Source organism: Desmodus rotundus, chromosome 9 (genome assembly GCF_022682495.2).
Source record: "Desmodus rotundus isolate HL8 chromosome 9, HLdesRot8A.1, whole genome shotgun sequence".
In the NCBI taxonomy this organism is placed as follows: domain Eukaryota; kingdom Metazoa; phylum Chordata; class Mammalia; order Chiroptera; family Phyllostomidae; genus Desmodus; species Desmodus rotundus.
Window position 1 is genome coordinate 74,922,500 of NC_071395.1, and position 27,134 is coordinate 74,949,633.

The following is a 27,134-nucleotide window of genomic DNA, read 5'->3' on the forward strand; positions in this document are numbered from 1 at the left end:
GTCCTCTCTGCAGGTGGGAGAGGCGTTTGAGAAGCCGAAGACTGAGAAAGAACTGAGGCTAATCGCCTCAGACCCCAGTGAGACCCATGCCTTCAAGGTGACCAACTACACGGCACTGGGTGGGCTGGTGAGCCAGCTGCAACAAAGCATCGTTTCCGTGGAAGGTGAGAGCTCCAGGGGCCTCGGCTACCCTGTGGCTGGCCCCTTGGCATTCAGCAGGATGCCCAGTCCTTCCCTCCAGCCCCACCCTTGGCCTACCTCCTTGGGTCACTCTGGGCAACTCCTGTCATTCCTTTGAGCCTCAGCTCTTCCATCTCTACAAAGGTAACAATATCCCCAGCCCTCTGCACTTCACCAAATCTCCAGGGAGCTCTGATGAACTGACCTGGTGCTGGAGAAGGAAGGGTGACTGTGAGCTCCCAGCAGCTCACAGATGAGGAAACTGAGGCCCTGGAAGGGGGAGGGAACTACCCAAGCTCTCTTCCAGGAGCTGCGAAAGCTGGACCCACGTCTCTACCCTCAGCCTGGTGCTCATCCCATCACACCAAACCTGGTTGCGTCTGGGAGTGAGGCCAGGCTGGACCTTCCCTGGCTTGGTTTCTCCTTCACCTTGCCCATAGCAATGTCTCACTGGGCTTCTTGGCTTCCAGGCACAGTTGGAGAAGCCCTCCAGTACCAGCTGGCACAGATCGGGTTCAGCGCCCAGATCCTGGACAAGGTACGTGGCCAACGCAGCACCAGGCATTCTTGCCATAGAGGAGGGGCCCCAGCCACTCCCAGGGACTGAGAGACCCTTGGCTCACAAGTGCAGGGCTCTGCCCTCCTATGGGGATGTCTCTGAAGGAGCCACATAGGGTAGTGGAGAATACTTCTTGCTCACCCTAATCTGGACCTCTGAGGTAGACAAAAGAAAGAGCATATTTATGACCATACTATGGGAGGTCTTCTTGTTCTGTGTGCTTGTGGACTGAACATTTCTTAAAATAGAGAGTAGTAACAGGCTTTGGCCTCGGCTGGCTTGCCAAGTTGCCTACTTCTGCCCTCGGCGGGGCGCTGTTCCCACAGGAGGGCTGAGACTCAGGCACAGTGGGGATGTGGTTCTTGTGCGTGGTAGAAGCACGGTTGGCACTGTCACTCAACCCAGGTGGGCCTTGTGTGCCAGGAAAAGGCTGGGCACCCTGCAAAAGAGGAGAAGATCTCTGTCTTCTCAATCACACTTATTTTAATGCTTCACTCGGGGCCCTGGGACGGCTCTGGGAGTGGCTGGGATTAGAGGGAGAGCTCCCCTGGCAGGAACCCAGTGTTTGCCATCCCATCTTCCTCCTGCATCACTGGCCAGGTGGGCACGGGGCCACAGAACGCCCCCTTACCCCCACAGCACAAGGTTTGCTGTGCTGGCTGGTAGATCTGAGGCCTCAGTGGCTGGCTCCCTGTACCTCCAGCTCAGATGGCCTCACCCTTGTCCCTTTCAGGGGCAGGTGCTGCTCGGCGCTGTAGGGGCCTTTGACTGGTCGGGGGGCGTGTTGCTCTACAACATGCACAGCCGCAGGGGCCACTTCCTGAACCAGACGGTGGTGGACACCAAGGCTGGAAAGCACAGCTACCTGGGTGAGCGGGGCGCCTGGAGGCCACCTGGGGGAGGGCGGGGCCTAGGCAGGGACAATGAGGTTTCACCCTACGCTGCACTGGGCTTCCTAGTTGGGAATGGCCCAGATTGGTCACATGGACTAAAAGATAGGCCCTGGTTAGGGACCTGGAGGTGAAAATTAGGGCCTTCTGGGAGGGGACAGGGCTGCTCAGTTCTTGACTTGTGGAGTGGCCCTGAATGGCTACCTAGGGAACATGGAGTCTCACCACTAATGATAGTGGTGGGAGACCCTTCACCCCTCACCTCAGTCCTTATATACTGGGTGTGCAAATGAGTGTATTTTGAGCAAAGCTGTATATGTGATGATGCGTGTATGTCACATCTGTGTGGTAGGGCACGTGTGTGGCCAGTGGTAGTGGGTAAGTGGAAGAGCTCCTTGATGCCAATTTTTAAAAAGATGAGTAGGACAGTCTCCTATTTTGTCCTCCTGCCCAGGCCACTTCCAGGGCCTGGCTGGGAAGGTGGTGACGGGGCCAGAGGAGTGGCCTGGTGGGAGCCCCGGGTCACAACCACAGCATCCCTGCCCCAGGTTACTCAGTGGCGGTGCTGCATAAGGCCTGTGGCCTCTCCTACGTGGCGGGGGCTCCACGGCACAAGCATCGGGGGGCCGTGTTTGAGCTCCAGAAGGAGGGTGGAGAGACCAACTTCATGCCAGTGCTGGATGGAGAGCAGGTACCTGCTGGGGAAGGGCCACAGACTCCCCCATTATTACAGATGGGGGATCGGAGGCCCAGAGGGAGGGACAGGCTCCAGGGCACACAGTGGATTGGGGACCCAGCCCAGGCAGAGCTCGTGCCTCTGCCCTGGCTCTGCATGTCTGGTTGCGCCAGCAGTTCCCCATTGTGGGGGTCGGGCTGCTGTCCCGGTCTCCTGTGTTACTCTGGTGAACAGACTGATCTGGAATGCCCCAAATTTGGGGGTCCAGGAAGAGCAGGGGCAGAGGTCTAGCCTTGCTGAGGGGGTGCAGGAGGGGGCCTCCCCCACACGCCCTGTGAGCTGAGTTCTTCCTGGGCTGTAGATGGGGTCCTATTTTGGCTCTGAGCTGTGTCCTGTGGACATCGACATGGATGGAACCACGGACTTCTTGCTGGTGGCTGCTCCATTCTACCACGTTCATGGACAGGAAGGCAGAGTCTACGTGTACCGTCTGAATAAGCAGGTGGGAGAGTCTCCAGGCTTGCGGAGGCTGCGGCTGCTCAGCCTGGGCAGAGGTGACGGAGGCCGGACTCGCCCTGGCCCTGCCTTGTGCCAGAAAACAGTGACGGGGAAGTGCTCAGGGAGGGTGGCAACCAGGTGGACAGCAGCCCCACCTCCTCCTGTACCCCTCTTTCTCATTTACCCCATGTCATCCTCTCACATCGGTGGCGATGACCTCCTGGAGAGGAGCACCGTTGACAAAACAGGTTTTGTGTACTACCTCACCTGGTTCTCCAGTAACTGCGGGAGGTAGCTGTCACTTGCATTTCACAGGTGAGGGCGCTGAGGCTCAGAGATGTTGAGGCGTGTCCGGGTTTACACAGTAAGTGTGTGGTTGAGACAAGACTAGAACCCAGGCCTCCCGGTTGCCAGTCCGGTGCTCCTAACCACAGGAGCAGAGGGTGCAGGCTCTGGTCCAGAGCTGCAAGGCAGGAGGATCCCAGCTTTACCGCTTGCTCACTGTGTAACCTTGGGAAGGCCTCTTGCCTCTTCTGAGCCTCAGACTCCCTGCCAGAGAATCTGAATTACAAGTCCAGTGAGCACGCCTCCTGGGGTGGCCAAGGGCGGGCCCCCTGCATCCCTTTCTTGAGGGCTGAGCTGCCTGTTTGCTTTGCAGGATGGTTCTTTCTCTTTGGCACACACACTGCGTGGGCATCCTGGGTTCGCTGATGCCCGATTTGGCTTTGCCATGGCAACGGTGGGGGATATCAGTCAGGATAAACTCACAGATGTGGCCATCGGGGCCCCCCTGGAGGGTTTGGGGGCAGGTGATGACATCAGCTTCGGCAGCGTGTACATTTACAATGGGCGCCGGGATGGCCTCTCTACCCACTGCTCGCAGGTAACCCGCAGGGCTCTCTCCTGCTTCTGCCCCGGGGTAGGGACCACTTCCTCCCTGTCCCACCAGATGTGCTGGCCTGAGGCCCAAGTCAGTCCCAGGTCTAAGCACCAGGCAGTCCCACAGGATTGAGAGCGCCCAGTGAAGGGCAGAAGTCACTCAGGTGGTTGGGAGGTCCCAGGTCAGGCAAGAGCTTTTGGCAACATCTGTCCACTTCTCCGACCTGTAGCTCCCTTCTCTGGCATACGCCACTGTGGACCCGCCTCACATCCTCCTTCCTCTCTTTCTGTCCCTTCCCTGGCTCCTGTCCCCCACCTAGTCCCTCCATGCCTTAACTCTCACCCCTCAGGGCTCTGTTGCCAACCTCTCTTGCGATCTTATGCCACCTCCAACTAGTTTCTCACCTGAGCTCCAGTCCTGTCTGCCCAGCTGCCCCCTGAGCACCTCACCTGAATGGCTCTGAAGCATCTCTCTCTGATGCTGCCCAGCGGAAAGCACCCTCTTGCCCCCAGACCTGTCGCTCCTCTGGGCCCCATCCACCCCATGAAAAACCCAGGATAATCCCAGACACCTGATGCTTGGCACAGCCTGTCGGCCCCCGTGTCCATCCTAACATTCTAGCTGTCCTGATAGAGCCCCTCCTCTCCATCCCCAATGCCCCCTGCCCCGCCTGCTCATCTTCCTCCCCATCTTCCACCCTGTGTCTGATTAGACAACCCCCCTCACCTCCCAGCCCCACATTAAGCCTCCTTACACCCAACTCTCCTCCCGTTCCTACTCCCTGACCCCTGGCGGTTGCCTTAGACCACCCTGCTCTGCCCAACCTCTGCTTTCTCATCTCCCCTGTCAAGTCCCACCTGACCTTCAAGGCTCCATTCAAATGCCACTTTCCCTGGGAGACCTTGCCCTGCTCTTCCCAGTCTCTAATTGTGGGTTCCCATTGAGGGGTGGGGCCCATGCTGACTTGCTTATTTGAATAAAACCAAAAGGACCCTCCTGTTCCTCCCCCATGCCTTGTGTTTCTCCCTCCACAGCACATCAGAGCCTCCGCGGTGGCCCCAGGACTCCGCTACTTTGGGACATCTGTGGACGGTGGCTTAGATTTCAGTGGCGATGGCCTTGATGACATCACTGTGGGCACTCTTGGCCGGGCGGTTGTGCTCCGGTAGGGGTCTGCCCTGCCTTCTGCAATCCCAAGTCCCAGCCTCACCCACTTGCGCTGCCCTGAGTGACCCCATGAAGATACTAGGCACTAACTAGAGACAGTAGGTGGCTCGGGGCACTGGCCCTGGAGTCTGCCCCTTTGGGCTTGAAGGGCAGCTCTCACTTAATGGCGTGTGCTTGGGCAGGTTATTGAACTCTAAGTTCCGGTTTTCTCATCTATAAATGGGAATGACCATAGTGCCCGGCTCACAGAGTTACAAGGATTAACTGAGAGAATCTATGCGAAGTGTTTAGCACACTGCCCGTGATGGCTGCCATTACTATCACTAACCTCAGAGCTCCTGTGCGCATCCCTGAGTGAATTATCAAGTACTATGGCTATAAATAAGCTGACAGGGCACCTATCTGCCCTGTGCTCTCCGCTAAGTCCCAGACTTGGCTGTCAACTCAATACCCTGTTTGCTGTTGCTCCCAGGCATCTCAAAGTCAACATATCTAAAAATGGACCTCTTATTTTCACCTGCCCTTCATTCTCCCCCACCCAGCCCCTCCCTAAGCTTCCTATCTCAGCAATGACACCACTTGTTCAGGAAAAAAACCCAGGGGTCATCCTTGATTCTTCTCTTCCTTCCCCTGCCACCCCATCAACACACCTTTTTTGTTGGCTCTACCTCCAGAATGCCTCCCCATATAAGACACTGTCCCCTCTCACCTGGGTCATTGCCTGGCATCTTCTGGGCTTCACTCCCTGGGCTCTGGTCTCCACATGGCAGCCAGAGGGATCCCTTCACTCTCCTGCTGAAACCCCTCAATGGTTCCCATTGAAAGTAAAACCCAGATTCCTTCCCATGGCCCAGAAAGCTCTCCATGGCCTGGCCCTGCCTACCCCTCCTATGAATACTCCCCATCTCCTGTTACTATTAACTGTGCTCCTGTCATGCTGACCTTTATGATCCTCAAACCAGGCTCATTCCTACCACAGGCCCTTTGCACCAGCTGTGCCTCCTGCCTGCAGTGCACTTCCCCTAGATCTCCATGTAGCCGACTCTCTCTTGTAAACATATCTCAACTGTCTCCTCGTCAGGGAGGCCATCCCTGACTACCCATCCTAAGAAGCCCCAGTCTCTATGACCTTATCCTATTTTTCTTACATCATAGCATTACCTGAAACTAGTATTACCTGTTTCTTCTTGTTTATTTGCTTATTGTCTATTTTTCCACTAGAGCAGGGACTTGTCTCTTTCCCTACTGTATCCTGAAGACCCAGAACAGCAGGTGCACACTAGAGATGTTTGATAAATATTCATTGAATGAATGACTGAGCCAACCACTGACTCCATCACTTCTCACGGTCCTCTTTGCTATCTTATTTAGCTCCAGACCTGTGGTTCACCTGAAGGTGTCCATGAACTTCAACCCCAAGGCACTGCCCATTGGCTTCAACAGCAGTGTGGATGTGCTTTTATGTTTTGAAATCAGCTCTGTGACCACAGCTGCCAAGTCAGGTAACAGGCAGCCGAGCTGACCCACCCAGGGTTGGCTTATTCCTTGTTGGCTTGGGGGAGGGTGGGGCAGGCAGAGAGGATGGGAGTGGGGTTGGGTATGTGAGTTATGAGGTCCTGGTGTTTGAAATTCCTCCATTTGGAGCTTAGCTCCTTTGACATTAGGTTCTGTTTAGTGTGAACAGCTAGTAAAGGGTGATCTGCTGTTAAGTCCACACTCTGAAGGGGTGTATCTGACCTGGCTGGGAAGAGGGGCATTGGAACCCTTCTTCGGGTTTGAAGGGTTGAGTTTCAGAAAGAAGACTCAGAGAGAGGCAGCCGTGTCTCCATCTCCGTCTACTATGCGCCTGTGTGGGCGTGCACGCGCAGGGTCTCCTGGGAAGTGCCCTTTCTCTTTCTTCCTGATTTATGTCTTCTCCCCTCCCCACCTCACTGTGTCTCCCTGGCCCATGTGGGATTGAATGCCCTGCTGGAGGTCTGGCCTCCCTTCCCATCCTCTTACCTGGCACTGGTTGGGAGACAGGTTTGTTTCCAGAAGACAGAGGGTGGCACCCCAAGGGCTCCCCTCCAGAGTAATCTGTCAGCAACAGTCCCCAAGGTTTAACAGCTCAGTAACAATCCCTGAGATGTCACTCTGGTTCCCGCAAATACGAAAGCACTCTCCCAGGCCGGGGGCGGGGGGGGGCTTCACTGCAGACGGAGGCCATCGTCAAATGTGGGGGGTCGAAGAGGACAGGCCTGCCAGTTCCAGCTGTATAGGCTGCAAGATTTTGGACGTAGAGCCTGATCAGCTGCTGCTGAGTGGCTGCGTGATACCGGGCAGGTGCCTTGCACTCTCTGGGCCCTGGTTTCTATTCTGTACAGTGAAGGAGTTGGCCCAGGTCACCTATAAGGTGCTGCCAGCTCTGCTCTCCTTAGGTTTTACTCTGTGGTTTCCTCTCTATTCCCTGTGCTATTCCCCCTCCTCCTTCTTCTCTCATTGATCCCAGCCTCCCCCCTCAGTCCTCCCTGTCCTAGGGAAGGCTTACTCAGCCCTGGGAATGTGTTGCTCGGAGTTTGGGGCTGGGGCACTAAGGGACCATGGCCAAGTGCCAGAAGACCATGAGACAAGTACTTTCAAAGTGAAGACACTCAGAAGTCCAGTCCCAGGGAAGCACCTGTGTGTGGACACACTCAGGAGGGACTACCAAGGAACCTCGGGTGAGCTGGGGGACCTGTGTCCGGGGCTCGCCCATGCTAGCCTCATTGGGAGGGTCTGGTCTTTACTCCCAGGCCTTGGAAAGATGTCTCTGAATTTCACACTGGACGTGGATATGATGAAGCAGAGGAAGAGGCTACAGTTTCCAGACCACAGAACTTGTCAGAGCTTCCTTCGGGAGTGGAGCGGTGTGTCCCCTCTCTGTGAGGCCCTTGGGCTCATTCCTACAGAGGGAGAGGTAAGTGAGGGGCTTAGAAGGGTCCAGAGGAGTCTGTGTTGTTGAGAAAAGAAATGAGGGGTGTGCAGTGAGGGATATCTGTCTGTCCATACAAACTAGACAATTAAAATAATAATAGATCAAGAACCAGGGGAGTAAATGGTAATGGGGAAAAAATACAATAAAAAAAAGGAACCACGTAATGGTATGGGAGATGGAGTTAGTTATACCAGAAATACAAACTAAAGGAACCTACTGAAATTGAACACTAACTATATCACCGAGCTTCCTGGCGTCTGAGCAAAAAGGGAACTGTTCTAGTTGCTCTTCTTCCCATCCCCATGTCATCTGCCCTGGCCTGGTGACAACAGTGGGGCTGAGGGTCCTTCGAATCAATGTCAGAAAAACTGAATGAGGGAAAGTAGAAACAGAAAGACAAAAGTTACCGTTTACAAAGGTTTGCTCCTGACAAGGTGCCCAGAGGCATGAGGAAATGTCTGTCAGGGCTCAGAGCCTGACAGGACCTGGAACTTTGGATCTACAAGGTCATTTATTCCACTAACCCCATAAATTAGGCTTCTGACGACACATCTGTTCCCACATCTGTTCCAATTATTAACTAGACTAAGGAAGAGTTTCTAGTGAGTTTCTATGGCTTCTTTACATAAAAGCACAACCACCTTTTCCATGGCGAGGCACGCTTGCCTCCGCTCACACGCTCAAAGCTTCCGCCACGCTAGCGAGGCCCACAGAGAGAACGAGAGATGTTGTCCGAGGCAATCTCCTTGTTTTGGTTTTTACCTCTCTAATATGTCCTCCATGCTGCTCTGAGAAAGATCGTTCTTTGTAAACACAGACGTGACCACGAGCCTTCCCTTCCGTGGCTGGCATTTGCCCTCCGAATCCAGTCGAGTGAGTTGTAACTCGGGCCAGAATCGCTCTGTGACTGGGGTGGAAACCACGAGGAGTTATGAGATCCGAGGCCACAGCAGACCAAGGGAGATTTTCCCCACACTCTTGGCAGCTTGAGTAAATGAAAGCTTCCCTTCGGCCTGGCTTATGTGGAAGAGGCTTAGGACTTTGGCTCACCACTTTCATCACTTATTTCTTATTGTGACAACCTCAGTTAAAAGCATTCTCCCTGTCACCTTCTCCCCATCTCCATCTCCAACTCTGCGTTCCTTGGTGACGCTGCAGCTCTCTGAAGAGGACCACTTCTCCAACGTCAGTATCTACGTCAGCTACCAACTCCAGACCCCCAAGGGCTGGAGCCACCATCCCCACCCTGTCCTGGACCTCTACAGCGAGACTTCCGCCATCTTCCAGGTGATTCTACCCACAGCTAGGACCAGACCCTCTGGGAGTCACCCCCCCAAAAGCACCTGCCCCCCTAACTTCAAAGATTGCTGTTAGAATTGGGAGGGTCCTCAGACTGCACCCCCTGACTGCTCAAATGGGCCTCACTGGTGGGTAGCCATGTCTCCAAACTGGCACCCAAGGCTGGCTCCTTTATGTTCACAGAAAGTGCTTGCCACGTGCCTTATGAAGGGTATGAATACATTGCCTGACTTGGCAAGAGTCTCTGATGACAGTGTGGTGGGGTCCCGTGGGGACTGGACAGGGGCCGATCTGCCCTGCACTGCAGGGCGGCTGCCGTTTGGTGTGCTTGTCTACCCAGGTCCCGCCCAGGGCCTTCGGGCTGAATGGCTAGTCCACCAAACTTGCATCCTAATGGGTGGGTAGTGTTACAAGAGACTTTTCTCATAACCAAGGGAGATTAGAGGGGGAAAACGAACAGTCATACTTCCTGATTCTGTGATATCTAAGGTGATTTTGCTTGTATCCAGGCCCTGGCCCCTGGAATATTCTATTTGCCTACATTTAGAGAGTCTCACGGGGAACAGAAAAGTGAACAGGTTCAAAGAAGTGACAGCCTGAGCATTAAGGAGCAATACAGTCAGTTGGAATGAACTGAGTCTCCAAGATTGAAACTAAAAAGCCAAAAGTAGTGCCTGCTGGCAAAACAACTGCAAGTAACATATTTCCAGGTAACCATAGGACAGCCCCAACTGTCCAATAGTTTTACCCAAATGCTCTGTGTTAATTAAATCCTATAAGCTTTCAGCTCCAGTGCTGGTCAACAGCCAGTGTATCCATCACAGATAGCGAATAGAAGCCAGAGGGCAACACGGTCAGGGCGACTGTTTCTGCTGCCCAACTGCCCGGGAGGAGGGGGAATCGGGTTCCTCAGGGACAGAGATGTTCACCTGAATGTTTTAGGCCAGAGACTTTATTGTAAACATGTAATAGTATGCGTATTTTGTAAATAGTTTTTTAAAATTTGGGTAATGACAGCAAGGTAGATCCCAAAGACTGGGAGAACTAATGTAATAAAGTTGAATTAATAAGGAGATTATCACTAATTATATATATTCTGGGTTTTTAAAAGATTTTATTTATTTATTTTTAGAGAGAGGGGAAGGGAGGGAGAAAGAGAGGGAGAGAAACATCAGTGTGTGGTTGCCTCTCACGTGCTCCCCACCGGGGACCTGGCCTGCAACTCAGGCATGTGACCTGACTGGGAACTGAACTGGTGACCCTTCGGTTTGCAGGCCGGCACTCAGTCCACTGAGCCACACCAGTCAGGGCTATATTCTGTCTTTAAAAAAGTTTATTTTGATAGTTTTCTTACCATTAAGTTGTAAGAATAGTCGAAAAATCCCCATGCATCCTTTATCCAGATTTCCCAGATGTTCCATTTTCACATTTTATCACATACTTTATCATTCACATTGCTTTATCGTTCTCTCTCACCGTGCATAGAGACAGTACGTACGCACATATATGTATATACTACACACATACACACACTCATATTGCTGCACCATTTGAGAATAAGTTATAGATTTTACACCTATTCCTCTGCAATATTCACTATATATTCCTAAAAAACAAGGACATTCTCTTATACAACCTCAGCGCAATGATCAAAATCAGGAAATCAATAATGATAAAATACTATCATTTACTTTACTTAAGTTTCCTCAGTGGCCCTATTAATGTCCTGTATAGCGAAAGAAAAATGTCCTTCTGGCCCAGGACCGCTGACTGTGCTTCGCCATCACTCACTTGTCGTCCCCTCGACCGTGGGCCACCTTCTCAGCCTTTGTCTCGTGACTCTAACATCTTTGATGGGTGCAGGCCAGTTACTTTGCAGAGTGCTTCGCAACTTTCGTTTGTCTGATGTCTCCTCATGATTAGACTCGGACGATGCATTTGGGCAAGAATGTGGCAGCAGCGATGCTGTGTCGTCCAAGTGCGTCTGGTCGGGGCCGCACCGCTTTGTCCCGTGGCCGGCGCTGTTTCCCTTTGTGATGTGTAAGCACCTCACGGGGAGGTGCTTTCCGATTATGTATGTATCTCGTTTAACATCCATTCATGATTCTTACCTTACTCATCATGATTACTCTGATGGTTTGGCAAAGAAATTTTTTATTCCACGGATAAAATGGATGAGGAGAAGTGATTTGGTATTAACTTAGGCACATAGATATTTCCAGAGAATGAGTTCTAGCTGGGAGCTTAAGGTAGTTTAACCCTGCTCTCTTGCTGGAATTGGGTAAAAGAGAGGAGGCTACTTGGCTATAGGAAAAACAAAACTAAAAAAAAAAACCCCTTGCCTGACACTGTTGACCGGGTCAGTGTCAAGCTCTGACATCTGCAAATTGCATCTCCCTCCTCCAGGAAGCAGAGGTTTGCTTTCTAGCTCTGGGCTCCCATCGCCTCCCCAGGCCCTGGACAGAGTCCTTGCACAGAGCTGCTGACACGGTCACTGGCTGCTGGGGGACAAAGGCAGAGATTTCCTAGTTAAGGAGCTGGCTGTGTTTCCTTCATAATAAAAAATAAACCCAGATTCTTCAGAAAATTTGAGTTTTCAGCTGGAACTAGGGCTTTTCAACCTGAACTGGGTTTTGGCCCCACTGTGACTTTCTGAATTAGTTTGTTGTAGTGTGGGCAAGATTGCAAGGGCAATATTTAACCTGCAGAGAAGGCTGGCCATGGGGTCAGAGGACCTTGCAGGACTGGGCCTTGGCCACATCTGGTTAAGTGCCCTCCCTCCGTGCCCCTGCTCTTCCTCCTTCCACTTGAGAGGACTGAGGGAGCTTCTCTTCATATAGGTTTTCCTCCCCCAAACTGCAGAGCAGTGAGTTGTGAGTGATGCTGTGACAGGCACTCCCACCATGCCGTGAAGGTCACCCCAGTTTTGACCTTGGCCAGAGGCCTCACTCATGGTATACCTGTGTTGTAGGAGCAGACACACCCCCTACTGTCACCTGTCACCTGACTGTTCCCTGACTGTTCCTCCTACCCCTGACAGATCAAGGAATGTCATGGTCACAGCTCTCTTGGCCAAGTGGACACAACCGCAGCCTGTCAGCCTTCACTTCTCTGTAATTGCACTTCTTAAGAGTCAGAAGGAGGGACAGGCACGTCCCAAGGAGCAGATCATGAGGCAAGGCTGCCGGGCATGGCGGGGTCCCTGGGCTGATCCTGCCCCTTTCTGTGTCGTTACAGCTGCCCTATGAGAAGGCCTGCAAGAATAAGCTGCTGTGTGTTGCTGAGTTACAGCTGGCCACCACCATCTCTCAGTGAGTCGGGTCCAGTCATCACAGTTTCTGCAGTTACCTTCCTCCTGAAGGCTCACCTGGGCAACTCCCTGATCAGGATCAGCTGCGCACTGCCTTCCCCTTCTCCTCATGGCCCACAAAGGGCTTTTGCATTTCTTATCTCATTGCTTCTTCAGCCATCCCATGAGGGACGCAGCACAGAGATCTGCTTTCCCATATTCTATAGATTAGAGAACAGACTCAGTAGTTGAGAGCCTGCATGAGTTGCAGTGGTATCTGGTGGACTTGAACCCAGGTCTCTTGACATCCCAGGCAATGCTATTTTCATAGCCCAGTGTCTCTCCTAGGATCACCTCAGTTAGAAGTAACCTCTTCTCTGACTCACCTTATTGCTTAACTCATTAGATATTTATGGCTCAGTCACCTCTGTGCCAAGCACTCGAGGTGCTGGAGACACATCAGTGAACAACGCAGACAAAAAGCCCTGCCCTCCTGCTGCTTTTAGGGGGAGAAGATAATGAATAACTAATATTATGTCAGGATGTACTATGATGGGAAATAAGGCGGGGAAAGTGGGAGGGAGTGCTGGGAGGAGAGGGGGTGGCAGTTTTAAACAGCGGTCAGGAAGGGGCCCGCTGAGGAGACACTGGTACACGCAGGAGGAGGTCAAGGAATGAGCTACATGGGCACCTGAAGGAGAAGTGACTGCAGGTGCCCTGAGATGGGAGTGTGCCTGGAGGTGGGGGGAATGGTCCGGACCCCATGTGGTTGCAGTAGAACAGGAGGGAGAGGTAGTGTGTGTGCAGAGGAAAGGTCACTTGGGGCCTCGTAGGCCCTGCACAGAGCTTTTGCTATGAGCTGGGAAGCCAGAGGAATGACATGATCTTTCACTTTTAACAGGACCGTTCTTGCTGTGGTGTGAGGAATAGACTGTAGGAGCAAAGGTGGAAGCAGGGAGATAGGAAGGAGCTCTTACAATCCCTCAGGCGAGGAGTGATGGTAACTTGGGCCACAGTGGTAGCAATGGAGGTGGTTGCATTTTGAAGTCGGAGCCCATAGGACTTGATGGGAGATTGGATGTGGGGAGTGAGGGAAAGAGAGGGCTCTAAGACGCCTTCAAGGTTTCAGCCTGGGCACCTAGAACTGTGCTGTCCAATTTAAATGGAAGTCGATGGAATGAAATACAATGAAAATTTCAGTCCCTCGGTTGTGCTATGCACAGTTCAAGTGCTCTGTACCCATGTAACGCAAGATATTAAACAACACAGCTGTGGGCTGTTTCCACGACTGCAAAGGTTCTATTGGACCATGCTGAATTCTAGAATGACGGCGATGCCAAGAACTGAACTGGGGCAGCCTTTGGAAGAATGATTTTGGAAGGCCGGGTGGGGAGGAAGAGAGCAGGAGCTTGGTTTGGGCACGTGGTGGTCTTAAAATGCCCTCCTGGCCAGGAGTGGCTGGAGTTGGTATCTGTGGGGAAGACAGTGTCCCCAAGTCCTGGCAGGTTTTCTCATAGACATTTGCAGGACTTGCGTTTCAGACGTGGATGGCTTAGAGCTGCCCATCTCAACCGCTCAGGGTCCAATTCAAGACTTTTAAGTGCTTTGGAATCCAGCCTAACAAGCAGGCACAGCTGTTTCCAGCAGGGAATTAATTACAGCCAAGAGCCGCCGTCTCAGCCAATTCCGTGTGAACTGGAGATGCTGCACACACAGCTGGCCCGACACCGCCCCCTAGTGTGCACAGCAAGCAGCCTCTTCTTTTCTCAAAAGTATTATTAAAAATGCCTAATCTTCAGCGTCCAAACCTTTCAGGGTTTTCTGACCTTGCTGTGGACATGGATCTCCTTAAAGGAAAACTGCAGACCCTTCTCCCTAGAAGGGCACATGTGCACACGTCCGCGTTTGCACCCGGGCCTCTGACACTCTCCCTGGCCCTCAGGTTAAGAACCCCTGTTAAACTACTCCCACGGCTCTTAGATCTCTCTCCTGGGCTCTGGAACACTATCTCCAACTGACGTTTCAACATCTCGACCTTGTTATCCGAAAAAAACACCTCTCGTCATGTCCCAGACTGAACTCGTCCACCCTCTGGTCTTCTGCCTGCGGTCTCCCTCATCGGTCATCCCGGCTGGAAACTTAGGACTCATCCTTGGGTTTTCTCTCCTTTTCGCTCTGCTCGAAAGCACAGCCTTACCACCTCTGGTTTCTACCCCTCCTCTCCACCCCAGCCTCTACTGTCTTATTTCTGGCGTGTGTCATCTCTCAGATGGTTCTCCATGGCATGCTCTGTCGCTGACCCTCTCTCCGTCCAATCAATCTGTCCTCTTCTCGGCTGTGATAACAAACAAAGACAACACAACAAAACGCACGGTTACTTCCCAGAGCTCCATGTTCCATCTTTGACGGTTTCAGATGGTGGGACTGTTTTCTTTGTGCTGTTGAGACATTTTCCTGCAGACCTCAGTTGCTGGTAGTTCTGCGCTCTGGGGCCCCGGTGCCTCCGCAGACTGAAGGGAGCACTCTCAAATCCCCGTCTTCTCTGCACTTGGCTGAACAGACTCACGTGTTAAACTGTAGCCTTTACATTGGAAGGGCCTCAATGATTTTGTGGGTGGGAAAGCTAAGGCCAGGAGAGGGGCAGGGGCAGGGGTGGTGTCAGTCTCGTGCACCGAGTTCTCTGGTGGTGAGCAGGGTATCTGGCACAGAGAAGCTACCCATAAATATGTGAAGTGGACCGATTTGTGCGATGAAGTGGTTGAAAGAGGATATAGATCCAATTCTCCCAATTTCTTTTTGAGGCTGTTAGACCTCAGGCAGCAAATTAGAGAGCCTCTCCTGGCTTCTGTTTCCTTCTGTATAAAATGGAGAATACCCGTCCTATTTCACAGGGTTATTGTGAGGACGCATTGAGCATGTGGAGCACTTAGCAGAGTCCCTGGCACATGGTAAACACTAAAAATGGAGCCACTATGATTACCTCACAGGGCGACTGAGGTGGGTGTGGAGGTCCGTGTGTCTGCTCCCGTTAAGGGGAAGGAAATCTAAGCTAAATGGATCCTTTAGGCAACGTATCTAAGAGGTCAGTTAAGAATGTGCTACTGCATGGCGTCGAGGTTTTTACGGGATGAGCTGGTAACACTTATCTATCTGCCTACCCTGCGCAGGCAGAGATTGGTGGTGGGTGTCACAAAGGAGCTGACAATGAACGTTAACCTAACCAACTCCGGGGAAGATTCCTACCTGACAAGCATGGCTTTGAGTTACCCCGGAAACCTCCTGTTTAAGAGAATACAAAAGGTAACTCTGACAGCGGTTTTGGAAACATGCCGCTCACGGCTTTCCCCCCTGCAGACCTGCTTTTCCACGGCAACCTTCTAACTCTGCCTCCAGCCTTATCTTGGCCGGTTCCAAGAAATGAGTGTTAACTAGGTGAGCCCCACTCTGTGCCATGGGTCCAGTCACGCCATTCTTCGTCTCACAGGCCTTCCATGGGACCCGTTGGCTGCACAGTCACTCCTCCCTGCTCGCAGCCTTTCTTAGCCCAGGTTCTGAGAGAGAAATGATCTCTCATAAGGTAGCTAGGACTAAAAAGTAGAAGTCTGCCCCGCCATTTATCAGCCTGGGATTGCAGACACAAAGCCAGCTGCAAGACACTAGGAAATGGCATTTTGCCCAGGGACATCCTGCAGCTGTGAAGTATTGTCACCCTGAGAGGTGTCGTTCTCTAAAATCACTGGCCATCAAACTTTGCTGTTCGAAATCCGATCTGTGACTGTGGAATCATCTCCCTCTCGCCTGGACAATCTAAGTCACTTTGACACGGGAAGCAGTCTAGATCCACCCGAGGTACAGCACTACCCAGGATGCATTCCTGGACAGAGCTTCTCATACCCACCTTAATCGTTCGCAAAGAAATGGGTCCCTGGGCCCACTTTGCAGTGCACATCAGAAGCTGAGTGACCCTTTGACATACAGCCCTGCTTTATTTATCTATTTTTATCCTCACCAGAGGACATTCTTATTGATTTTAGAGAGAGGGGGAGGGAGAGATGGGGAGAGAAAAATCAGTTCATTGCCTCTCATACATGCCCCAACTGGGGCTTAATCTGCAGCTTAGGCATGTGCCCCGACCGGAAATCAAACACGGGAGCTTTCGGTTCATGGGGCGCGGCACACTGGCCGAGGCAGCCTTGCTTTACTTTGAGCCCATCAAAACACTGCTGCGTTCGCATTTCACCCGAACACCACCCTTTCCCAGAGACCTTTAATAAGTACCTTCTGCTTTGTTTGGTGAGACACACCAGTGCAGTTTTCCTCATTGTAATGGACCAATAAAGCTGGCCTTGTGCCTGATGGTCTGAGGCTATTTGGGCTAGGATAGCATCCCTTATATGAAAAGAATGAAATGATCTCCTAAGCATCTGGAGTGGACTAGCGATGCACCCTCCCTGGGAGAGTTAATCGTAGTCGTTCAAGTCCTTTTCTGTGCTCAGTGGTCCGGAGGAGGAGCCGTGATTGAAAAAGGCGGCAGGGTGGTGCTGGGGCTCGTGCCACCTCAGAAGGTTAATTTGTGTTGGCCCGTGGCCCGCTGCAAATGTCTCCTTCCCCATGAAGACTTTCAGTTTCCTCCAAGTTTGAATTCAACTCTTTCTCTACTGCTTTGCTCTGTACCTCTCACAGAACCACTCCCTAGGCTTTGTATTTAAATTGCTCAACCATCCACTACTGAGCCCTCCTGCCCAGGTTGTGAGGGAGACGGGGACCAGGTCTGACGGGTGCACTCGGCTATCAGCAGGGTGTCTAGCATGTGAGAAAAATCAGCAAATGGCTACAGATTCATGTGAGGAAACTGCTCCTTTTTTTTGCGTTTTAATAACAGTCTTTTCTGTGTTAACAGCCTCCTTCCCCAAACATTCAGTGTGATGACCCTAAGCCAGCTGCTTCTGTCCTGGTCATGAACTGCAAGATCGGTCACCCCATACTCAAGAGGTCATCTGTGAGTCCGTTTTGATCAGCTGACCCTTCTCACTACCCTAGACTTGTCTTCCACTTCCCAGTCTCAGTGGAATTTCGGTGGTGGTCTCCGCACTTCCCTGTACTGTACAGTCAACCCATAGCTGTGCCTGGGCCTGCGGAGTTTGTGCTGAAAATAGGGAGTGGGGGCGGGGGCACAGCCATGAAGTGTTGGCTCCCTACAGCACAGCAGAGTGGGGCAGTGGGTAGTGTGGGAGGGGCATCAGACCCGAAGTTATCAGTCCTCAGGTGAGTCTCTGGTGTGCCACCGACCATCTTTGAGCTGTGGGAATTTCTGATGCTTCCTCAGCTGTGAAAGGGGAAGAGGTGGCTTACAAGGAACACTAAATGTGGAAGCATACCATGACACCAAAATGTGAGAAACACGCAGGGTCCAGCAGCAGCAACGCCTGCTTGAGAGAGGGTTGGTAAAGTAATAATATGGGTGTAATAATTTAGTTTGAATTTGAACGTTTCACCTAAAATATCATAGGGTGTACTTGAGTGTGATACTGTTGTATTACAGAATTACATGCTTACGATTTTGTAATAAAGAAGGGGCGCTGTTTGTGCCGGAGCCTGTATGTTTCCCAGGACTGTCTATTTAGTAGGAAGCAGTCTGAATTGTGAATAGTATAAAGAAGAATCAAGTTACTTTTTTTTTTTTAATAGGCAAACTTCTCAGTAGTCTGGCAACTAGAGGACAGTGCCTTTCCAAACAGGACAGCTGACATCACTGTGAACATCACAAAGTAAGCAGTGCCTGTCACAGCAGGCCCGGGTGGTGGCCCTGGAGGCAATCTCCCTGCCGTGTGCCTGCACAAGAGCTATGGCCCCCTACCTGCCCAGCAAGAAGAGAACCTCAGTGACCCCAGAGAAGGCACCTTTGTCCCCCCAGTTATTATCAAAGACATTTAAAACATTCTTTTATTGGCACACAAGTAAAACTATGGTACAGTCTGGTAGAATGAGCCTTGGACTGGAGTTCTAGTTCTGACTCCTTTAACTTTGGGGAAGCTCTGTCATCTGTGAAACGTGTGTGTTTGGGGGAGGGTTGGGAAAGGGTTCTCAACTGCCCCAGGGGCAGTACCTGAAGATGTTTTTGATTGACACAACTTGGGGGTTCTACCAGCATCTAGTGGGTAGAGACCAGGGATGCTGCTTAACAACTCGAATGTACAGGACAGTCTCTCACAAAGAATTACCTGGCCCGAAATGTCAATATTGCTGAGGTCGAGAAACCCTTTTAAACCAAGGTTTCTCCAAGTATGGTCTTCTAGCAACTCTTCAGCACTCTGCTTATCTGCAAGTCTTTTCTTATCTGACCCCTGACGACCCTGGGAAGCCAAGGCACAGAAGTAGACATATGTACAAAGCAGGTGTGCTAAGAACTGACACTTTTATTCCTTAGTGCCAATGAAAGACTGTCTTTGGTCACAGAGACCCACAGCCTTCAATTCAGGCATGCCTTCACTGCAGTTCTTCCCAAGTAAGTACCTCCAAGGGGCCAACACCTACAGGACAGTGTCAGGCATTCTCTCTCTGAGTGGGACTGGAGGGCAGGCTGGACGTGGGCCCTGCCTTTCTCTGAGAGGAAGCTCCCACTGATCTCTAGGACCTTAACAGTTGGGTCCTAGAAACCCACAGCAGCACCCGAAGTAGTAGCGTCAAGCAGTCTTGCTACAAAAGGGTACTGACATGGTGCTAAGGAGGGAAGAAGATGGGCTACAGGATTGAAGAGTAAGGAAGGAGGAAAGTAAGGCCTTTGAGAAAAATAATTATATACAGAACCAGCTCACATATTCTATCTGACCCCAACTGCCCTACCACCAATTTACATTGTGATATTTAGCTTTGAATCCTCTTAAGGAACCTGTCCTGGTGTATCCAACTGGTAGCGTTCAGGTTCACCTAGAAGGGGGCCTTGAGCCTAGCATGTGTCCTCTCCACTGCAGGCCATCAGTGATGTATGTGAACACAAGCCAGGAGCTCGATGGCCCTGACTACAGAGAATTCCCCTTCAATGTAAGTGCTTAGTAATTATCATTGCAAAGCTGCAAGTGGCAAAGCAACACCAACCCAGACTTCCCACTCTTTCCTTTGCAGATACATGGGGAAAACTTCTTTGAAGCCGAATTCCAGCTACAAATCTGTGTTCCTATCAAATTACAAGGTCTTCAGCTTATAACAGTGAAGAAACTGACAAAGACTCAGGTACTTAGATGTGTTTCTTAATCCCAATCACATTTCTTTCCACAGTGGCTATGAATTCTCAAAGGCATAAAAACCAGAGTTCTAGAAAAAGAGTTAAAACAAGATTAGTTAACCTGGGAATACATTAGGAGTAAATTCCTTCATGTTCAGAAGGAGTATCAACCACCCAGCTCTTAAAGCCTCATTTGTTTCCCTTCCCTTGATGAAAAATAAGCAAAAAATGCAAACCTTTTTAGTAGCCACGGAGACATTTATTTTCTTGTTGAAAACTGCTAAAGTCTACTTCTCTGTGATTGGCAAATGAGCTTGATAAGTATGTGGCACTTCTTGGATGTCTCCCTGTAAACTGGCTACCGTCTTCCTTTCCTCTCTCCCTCTAGTCTGTCTGTCGTGGTCTCTGCTTTGCTGGTGGTTGACTCCTGGTGTGTAGCGTGGTTCCCAAAGCCAGCCTGATGATACCTGCAGGCTCTGATCAGTATGACAGTGGAGGTCTTGGGCTTTCCTGAATATTTTTTTCCTTAGGCCACATAAAGTGTCAAGGCTCAAAAATGAAAATGTGCAAAGACACTTACAGAATGGACTCTGCTGACTGAAAGAGGGTTTGTAAGTTGTAAACACTTATTCTCATGTGTAGTTTATTTTTAAAGAATATTTGTCATTTAAACATTTCCACAAACATTCCAGTTTCCACTTGGAAACAAAATTCTTGTTTGAAAAGCTGAATAGAAACATGGAAAGAATGAGAATGTCACCCTCCTCTGGGGACAGAGATTGAAAACAGCACTGGGGGCTTTCAAGACTAGTGGCCTCTCAGTTTGGGGTGGTGAGGCACCTCCGACTTACTTAAATAGACTGTGTTGGCAGAGCAGGTCAGTGGCAGAGCTGAAGTTCAGCATTGTCTTATGGAAATGCAGGATCTTTTGCCTCGTTTGCTTCATGGAAGGGGTGTTACATTTAGTCTTGAAGGTCATTTCTTTCAGAATCTTATCTGTGAGGTAATGTAGCCAGAGCACATTACTGTAAGGGTGATACTCACCCCAGCAGTTGTTGTTCTCCTTCCTCATGTGCCTGTAGACCTCAAACTGGTAGTCACCTTTACCTGTAAAGAGGTCCTCCTCCATGGAAATGTCGCAGAAAACCACGATGCCATCCCGTTCCAGGCGTGACAGGGTGTAGTCAATGATGCTGACTTGCAGCCCACGGGTGGGGATGGTACGTGTCTTCCCGTCGAGGGTGTAGTGGACTTCTTTGAGGCTGGTCTTCTTTAAGAGCACGTTCCCCCAGTGTAAGTCCCGGTGCTCAAAGTGCAGTGATGCTTCTGCCACGGCCAGGGATGCAGTGATCTGGTGTAGAATGCTCTTTGCAGTAGCGATGGAGGACAACTCCCTTCTCATTTGCTCTAAGTCAATCCCTCCAAACTCAAATTCTAGCACAATGAAGAGCTGGTCTTCCTCAAAAAAGTCAGGCCGGTCATTTGAAGACCCTTTGGTTGAGTTGTAGTGATCCCAGGCTTTGAGGAGCAAGGGAGGGTAAAATCCTTGAACGCAGTGCACTGAGTTCAGCCCAATAAAGCCTTCTGTGCGGTTGCTTACCTCATCTGACAAGAGGCTCAGTTCTTTGGAGATGATGATCTCTGGAAGGATTTCCTCAAAAGTTTTCTGATGCGTTCCATTGATTAAATCTGGTCCTTCAATAGCAATGATTTTTAGGGCTACAGGCATATGATTAGCAACTGCTTGAAACACTTCGCCAAATACCCCCTCCCCAATCTTCTCACAGCATCCCAGTTTTTCCGTGGAAAGGCAAGAGCTAAAGGGGATAGGACCCTCCTGGTTGCATTCCCTATACACCTTTTCAGCATAGGATGCCTTTTTGTCTGCGACATGTAGTGTCTTTAAGGGGCTTAGCAAATACATGGAAGAGGAGTGCCAAGGGGACAAAGCACTGTTTGTTCTGTCCGTGCCAGGAGGGCTTGGATATTCTGCTATGAGGGAGCCAGAGGGAGAACTGGCAACGTTGTTGCTGCTGCACACCTCTGACAGTGCAGTCACGATCTTCTTCTTGTGGAAGCTGAAGGAAGCCCTGGCTTTGGTCCAAGAGCAGTCCTTCTGTAAATGAGTCAGGTTCTGGGTGAGGAATGAGTCTTTTTCCATATTTTGGCCCTTTTTAAACTTGTCATACCGGAAGAGGGAGGTTTCTACTGCCTCCTGATGTTTCCTTTTCCGTCTTGGACCAGTTCTCTGGGGCCTGTTCATTTTCCCATTGGCCGCCTCATATTCTGTCTGGACAGCCCCTTGAGCCCCAGTCTCTAGACGCGAGTCCTGGTCTGTGGCCCTCTTCCTTCGGAGGCTTGATAAACCTGGGCTCTCCAGCCTCTTCCCCACCAGTACCTTTTCACGGCAGGTCTCCCTCATATTCTTCCCATCTGTCCCAAACTCAGAATCCTCACGGTTTCCTGAGTCTGTAAGGCTAAAGAGAGCTGACCTGAGGCCGGTACTGGCGTGGTGGGTCAACCTGGTGAAGCTGCCTCTTGTTGCTGCCTCCTGGGAGCAGGGATAAGGTGCTTGGTCCAGAGAAGCTGCATTCAGAGGGGCGGAGGGGCCGATAACACTGTCTCCTGGCACTGGGGACCCAGAGCCGGGGCCCGGAGAGGCCAGGGAACTTAACAGGGAGGCACTGGTGCCCAGCTCGCCGCCGTCCCTGGACTGGCTGCACACACTGAGGCCCGGGCTGAAGCGGCCCGGGCTGCTGGGCAGTGAGCCGCAAGGGGTGCTGCACTTCTGCGGGGGCCGCGCTCGCGGCCTCAGGCGTCTTGGGGTCACGATCAAGCTCGGCTGGTCCTTGGAGAGTCGACCGCCAGCTCGCCTCCGCCGCTGACCCACCTGGCTGCAGAAGTCGGGGTCCTCAGAATCGTCGGAAGTGACAGACCGCGAGGGTTCCTCGCTGCTGCTGGCGTTGCTGCTGCTGGTGCTGCTGAAGAAACGCTTTGGATCTTGAGGCGCGAACCACTGCGCGCCTGCCCGGCCCGGCCGCCGAGGCCCCCAGCCACCCGCAGCCCCATACGTTCGTAAGAGCCGATTTCTGTGTCGCGGGAGTGACGCCGCCATGGCTCGCACCCGCCAAACGATTTAAGTGCAAACACCGCGAGACCGCCTCGCTGACGCAGGCGCGCTTGTCCCGTCGCGGTGCCCCACCTTACGCGCATGCGTATCTCTACGGACCCGTGGGAGCGGGCAGAGGGCGGTGTACTTCAATGCTCTTGCTTCTTATTGCTAGCGGAAATGGTTCTCGTTTCAGGATTACACGGTGTGCACTCAGAGTCAGGGGCGCGCTTGTGGGAGCGATCCGGCTCAGGTGAGCGCAGCGGGCCCCAGAGGCCAAGGGAGGGAGGAGGGCTTGAATCGGGTGACCAGAGGCCCAGACACTCCGTTTCTGAGCCTTGCCCCCTTCCCCGACCCCGCAACCCAAACAGGGCAGCCCCACTCCCTCCTTAGCCCCTTCGCCGGATCACGTGTGCCGGGGTTGTGCCTTTGCTTCGGCCAAGGTGAGCGATGCAGCTGCTCACAACTGTATTCCGGGATCTTTAGGTGCTCTGTGTGCTGTGTTAAAATCCCAGCTTTTCCATACAAAGAGGGATTGTGCTAACTAGACTTTCCTTTTCCAGCATGTGGAGGAATGGCATTCAGTGAGCTGTGTCATCAGTTCGGATAAAGAGAATGTAACGGTAGCAGTAGAGATTTCCGTGAATCAAGCTAAGCAGGTACTTGAGACTGAAATGCTCCAGATTTGATTATCCTGCAACTCACGGGCATCTGTGTCCCATAGAAAGGGTATTAGCAGGATACTAGCATCTCAAATATCACATGTCCCTTGACCCACATTCTGCTCAAATCTTCTCCTTACCCGATTACCCCGGATAACGTACACTGCAGTAACTTTCTAGGAATTTCTTGGGACTCCTCGCTTTCTTACTTGCCCATATCTATTCCAACAGCAAGTTCTGTCATTCCGCTTCCCAAATACCATATTTTGCCATATATAGTGTGCACGGTTTTGCCCAAAATTTTAGGGGAAAATAGGGATGTGCATTATACATGGGGAGTACTAATTCTGTATCTACATAAATGTTTTTAAGTCTTTTATTTATGGTTATGCGTTAAAAGCTCTAGAAAGCAATAACGATACCCATATGTTCAAAAATAAATGCTAAAATTCCTTTCTAGTACACAAAAAAAGGATCTCAAAAGTTGAATTAAAAAGTTAAAATGAAAGATTTTTTTTTCCTGAAAGCATGGTCCCAAAACGTGGGTGTGGATTATACACAGCAAAATAGGGTATATTCTAAATCCATTCACCCCTCCACACCCCCACTGCTACTGCTGTGGTTCAGGCCGCCATCTTTTGCCCAGATTGTTGCAGTGCCCTTCTGTCTGCTCTTCTTGCCTCTGCTCTCCGCGTGCCCTCTCCAAACATTCTTCACGCAACAGCTGTTTTATAAAAGCAAATGTGCTTTTGAATACACCTAGACTAAAGTCCATACTATTTCAGGGTCCTGCAAGGCACTGCGTGATCTGGTCTCTTGATTTCTTTTTCAACATCATCTCTAGTACTCCTTCTGGACTTCTTATACTCCAGCTATTCTGCCCTTTCTGCTCCTCCAGCTTGCCATCTTGTTCTGGCCACAGGACCTTTGTACTTGTTCTTCTGCATGACACTGTTCTTCCATATTTTAATGTGTATGATTTTTAAAAATATATATTTTTATTGATTATGCTATTACAGTTGTCCCATTTTCCCCCCTTCACTCCCCTCTGCCCTGCACACCCCCTCCCACCCACATTCTCCCCCCTTAGTTCATGTCCATGGGTCAAACATATAAGTTCTTTTGCTTCTACATTTCCTATACTATTCTTACCCTCCCCCTGTCTGTTTTCTACCTACTATTTATGCTACTTATTCTCTGTACCTTTCCCCCCCTCTCTCCCCCTCCCACTCCCCTGTTGATAACCCTCCATGTGATCTCCACTTCTGTGATTCTGTTCCTGTTCTAGTTGTTTGCTTAGTTTGCTTTTGTTTTTGTTATAGGTGTGGTTGTTAATAACTGTGAGTTTGCTGTCATTTTACTGTTCATATTTTTTTCTTTTTCTTAGATAAATCCCTTTAACATTTCATATAATAAGGGCTTGGTGATGATGAACTCCTTTAACTTGACCTTATCTGAGAAGCACTTTATTTGTCCTTCCATTCTAAATGAGAGCTTTGCTGGATAGAGCAATCTTGGATGTAGGTCCTTGTCTTTCATGACTTGGAATATTTCTTGCCAGCCCCTTCTTGCCTGTAAGGTCTCTCTTTTTTTTTTAAAACAGCTGACAGTCTTATGGGCGTACTAACTATGTCCTTTTCTCTTACTGCTTCTAAGATTCTCTCCTTCTGTTTCATCTTGGGTAATGTAATTATGATGTGCCTTGGTGTGTTCCTCCTTGAGTCCAACTTCTTTGGTACTCTCTGAGCTTCCTGGACTTCCTGGAAGTCTGTTTCCTTTGCCAGATTGGGAAAGTTCTCCCTGATTATTTGTTCAAATGAGTTTTCAATTGTTTGCTCTTCCTCTTCTCCTTCTGGTACCCTCATGATTCGGATGCTGGAATGTTTAAAGATGTCCTGGAGGTTCCTAAGCCTCTCCTCATTTTTTTTGAATTCCTGCTTCTTCATTCTGTTCCACTTGGACGTTTCTTCCTTCTTTCTGGTCCACACCGTTGATTTGAGTTCCAGTTTCCTTCCCATCACCATTGGTTCCCTGTACATTTTCCTTGATTTCACTTAGCATAGCCTTCATTTTTACCTCGAATTTGTTACCATATTCGACCAATTCTGTGAGCATCCTGATTACCAGTGTTTTGAACTGTGCATGTGATAGGTTGGCTATCTCTTCGTAGCTTAGTTGTATTTTTTCTGGAGCTTTATTCTGTTCTTTTGTTTGGGCCATTTTTTTGTATTGGCGCACCTGTTAGGAGGTAAAGGGGCGGAGCCTTAGGTGTTCACCAGGGTCAGGTAGCCCTCCTCCCTGCACTGTGATGCTGTACGTGGGGGAAAGGTTCCAGAGGGAGCAATGGCACTTGCTCTGCTCCCTGGTGGTTTTCAGTCTCTTCCCCCACTACCCACAATCAAATTGGGCCCTTCGGATGCTGACTCCCGGGTGGGTGGGCTTGTGTACGTTCTAGGACCCTGTGGGCCTCTCCAACGAACTCTCCTATGGGGCTGGGAGTTTCTCCTGCTGCCGCCTCAACCCCCAAAGGTGTTTTCAATCAGTGTTCTGAGGCTTTATTTCCCCGAGCTGGAACTCTGGGTTGCGAGGTCTGTCACTGGGTGCTGCCTCGCTGGCCAGCCTTGCCCACCCCGCTCCACAATCTGCCACCTCGCTGGGTCTGCCAGCTGCAGCCTTGCCTTGCGTCCTCTGCCGGGCTGCCCATCTCCGCCCCTCCTACCGGTCTGGATGAATGTGTCTTCTTTATCTCCTTGGGTTGGACTTCGATACAGTTCGATTTTCTGTCAGTTCTGGTTGTTTTTTGTTTTTAAATTATTGTTGTCCTTCTTTTGGTTGTGCGAGGAGGCACAGCGTGTCTACCTTCGCCTCCATCTTGGCCAGAAGTAGTGATTTCTTATATTTACCTCAAATGTTACCTTCTTAGTGAGGCTTTCTCTGATCACTCATTCAAAAGTAGGAACTACAGTGTAGTTTAACGTCTTGCAGTGGATCCAGGTGAATGGTGAGATTTGAACTGGAAAAGTAACTATGGGGATGGAGAAAGAGAGGCTCAAAAAAAAGGAAAGATTGTCAAGAAAACTGAGCTGAGGTGGGTGCGTGAGCGTGTGACATGAGGTAAAGGGTAAGGGAAAAGTTGAGGAACTGCAGGGATCTTGCTTGGGTAACTTGGTTGCCAAAGCCATTAACTAGGCTAAGGAATAGTAGAGATGGAACACGTTTAAAGGGAGGATGGTGAATGCTGCACGTAAACAGTAAGTCCACGTCTAAAACGCGTTTCCTCTCCCCTCCCCCCATAGGTCCTAAGAGATGTAACTGAACTGCAGATCCTTGGTGAAATATCTTTCAACAAATCTCTGTATGAGGGGCTGAACGCAGAGAACCACAGAACTAAGGTAATTCCTGTCTGTTTTGCGGTTCCCGGCTAGTGTCCTAGGAAAACTGTGCCTAGCCTCAGAGCCTCTGTACAGGTGCTCTGCCGTTGCCCTGTTCCTGTTTTCAGTCTCATCACCTCTGATCTTGACTTGCCACCAACTGCCTCTGTGGCTTTGAGCTAATCGGCTTCTGTTTCAATTTTTCCATCTGTGAAATGAGGCAATTAAATACGAGGCCTAAGCTGAGGAAGTCTAAGCTGAAATAACTAGGCTGGATCCAACAATGACGTACACTTTGATTTGAGAAGATTTTTTTTTTAATTTGTGAAATGAGAAATTGTGTGTATTAACTCTTTCTAGTGTACGGGATCAGCATTTC

At 50.6% G+C, this 27,134-nt stretch overlaps 2 protein-coding genes across 5 annotated transcripts in view; one reads left to right on the top strand and one right to left on the bottom strand.

Moving 5' to 3' along the window:
- The window catches only part of ITGAE (integrin subunit alpha E), a 60,253-nt gene that overhangs the window by 26,991 nt on the left and 6,128 nt on the right, over positions 1-27,134 (top strand). The window contains exons 10-29 of one of the 3 annotated variants that reach the window (XM_045199156.2): positions 14-164; positions 651-718; positions 1,473-1,608; positions 2,178-2,320; positions 2,667-2,807; positions 3,462-3,686; positions 4,718-4,848; positions 6,222-6,352; positions 7,622-7,785; positions 8,962-9,090; positions 12,340-12,413; positions 15,559-15,691; positions 17,292-17,390; positions 18,080-18,159; positions 18,819-18,896; positions 19,363-19,432; positions 19,514-19,621; positions 22,919-22,975; positions 23,286-23,381; positions 26,681-26,776. In XM_045199156.2, the coding sequence (XP_045055091.2) occupies positions 14-164; positions 651-718; positions 1,473-1,608; positions 2,178-2,320; positions 2,667-2,807; positions 3,462-3,686; positions 4,718-4,848; positions 6,222-6,352; positions 7,622-7,785; positions 8,962-9,090; positions 12,340-12,413; positions 15,559-15,691; positions 17,292-17,390; positions 18,080-18,159; positions 18,819-18,896; positions 19,363-19,432; positions 19,514-19,621; positions 22,919-22,975; positions 23,286-23,381; positions 26,681-26,776 (2,310 nt within the window). The remainder of the gene's footprint in view (positions 1-13; positions 165-650; positions 719-1,472; positions 1,609-2,177; positions 2,321-2,666; positions 2,808-3,461; positions 3,687-4,717; positions 4,849-6,221; positions 6,353-7,621; positions 7,786-8,961; positions 9,091-12,339; positions 12,414-15,558; positions 15,692-17,291; positions 17,391-18,079; positions 18,160-18,818; positions 18,897-19,362; positions 19,433-19,513; positions 19,622-22,918; positions 22,976-23,285; positions 23,382-26,680; positions 26,777-27,134) is intronic. The other 2 variants (XM_045199158.2, XM_045199159.2) reach the window with 2 other exon arrangements.
- On the bottom strand, positions 13,351-22,975 carry HASPIN (histone H3 associated protein kinase). Of its 2 annotated transcripts, none has more exons than XM_053911762.1 (2): positions 20,465-22,975; positions 13,351-14,726 (listed from the first exon to the last, which is right to left on the bottom strand). In XM_053911762.1, the coding sequence occupies exons 1-2, from the start codon at positions 22,726-22,728 to the stop codon at positions 14,657-14,659; spliced, it is 2,334 nt and encodes a 777-aa protein (XP_053767737.1). In that variant the 5' UTR covers positions 22,729-22,975; the 3' UTR covers positions 13,351-14,656. The 2 variants fall into 2 exon arrangements, with proteins under 2 accessions (XP_053767737.1, XP_045055096.2); XM_045199161.2 differs by having other exon boundaries at positions 14,622-14,726; positions 20,658-22,975.

Bases quoted from the DNA above. Each gene is read 5' to 3' on its own strand.
- HASPIN (XM_053911762.1), bottom strand. From the start codon at position 22,728: ATGGCGGCGTCACTCCCGCGACACAGAAATCGGCTCTTACGAACGTAT. The intron at 14,727-20,464 runs GTAAGTCGGAGG...TTGTTATCACAG, and splicing joins TGCCAACACAGTCTATTTAA to CCGAGAAGAGGACAGATTGA.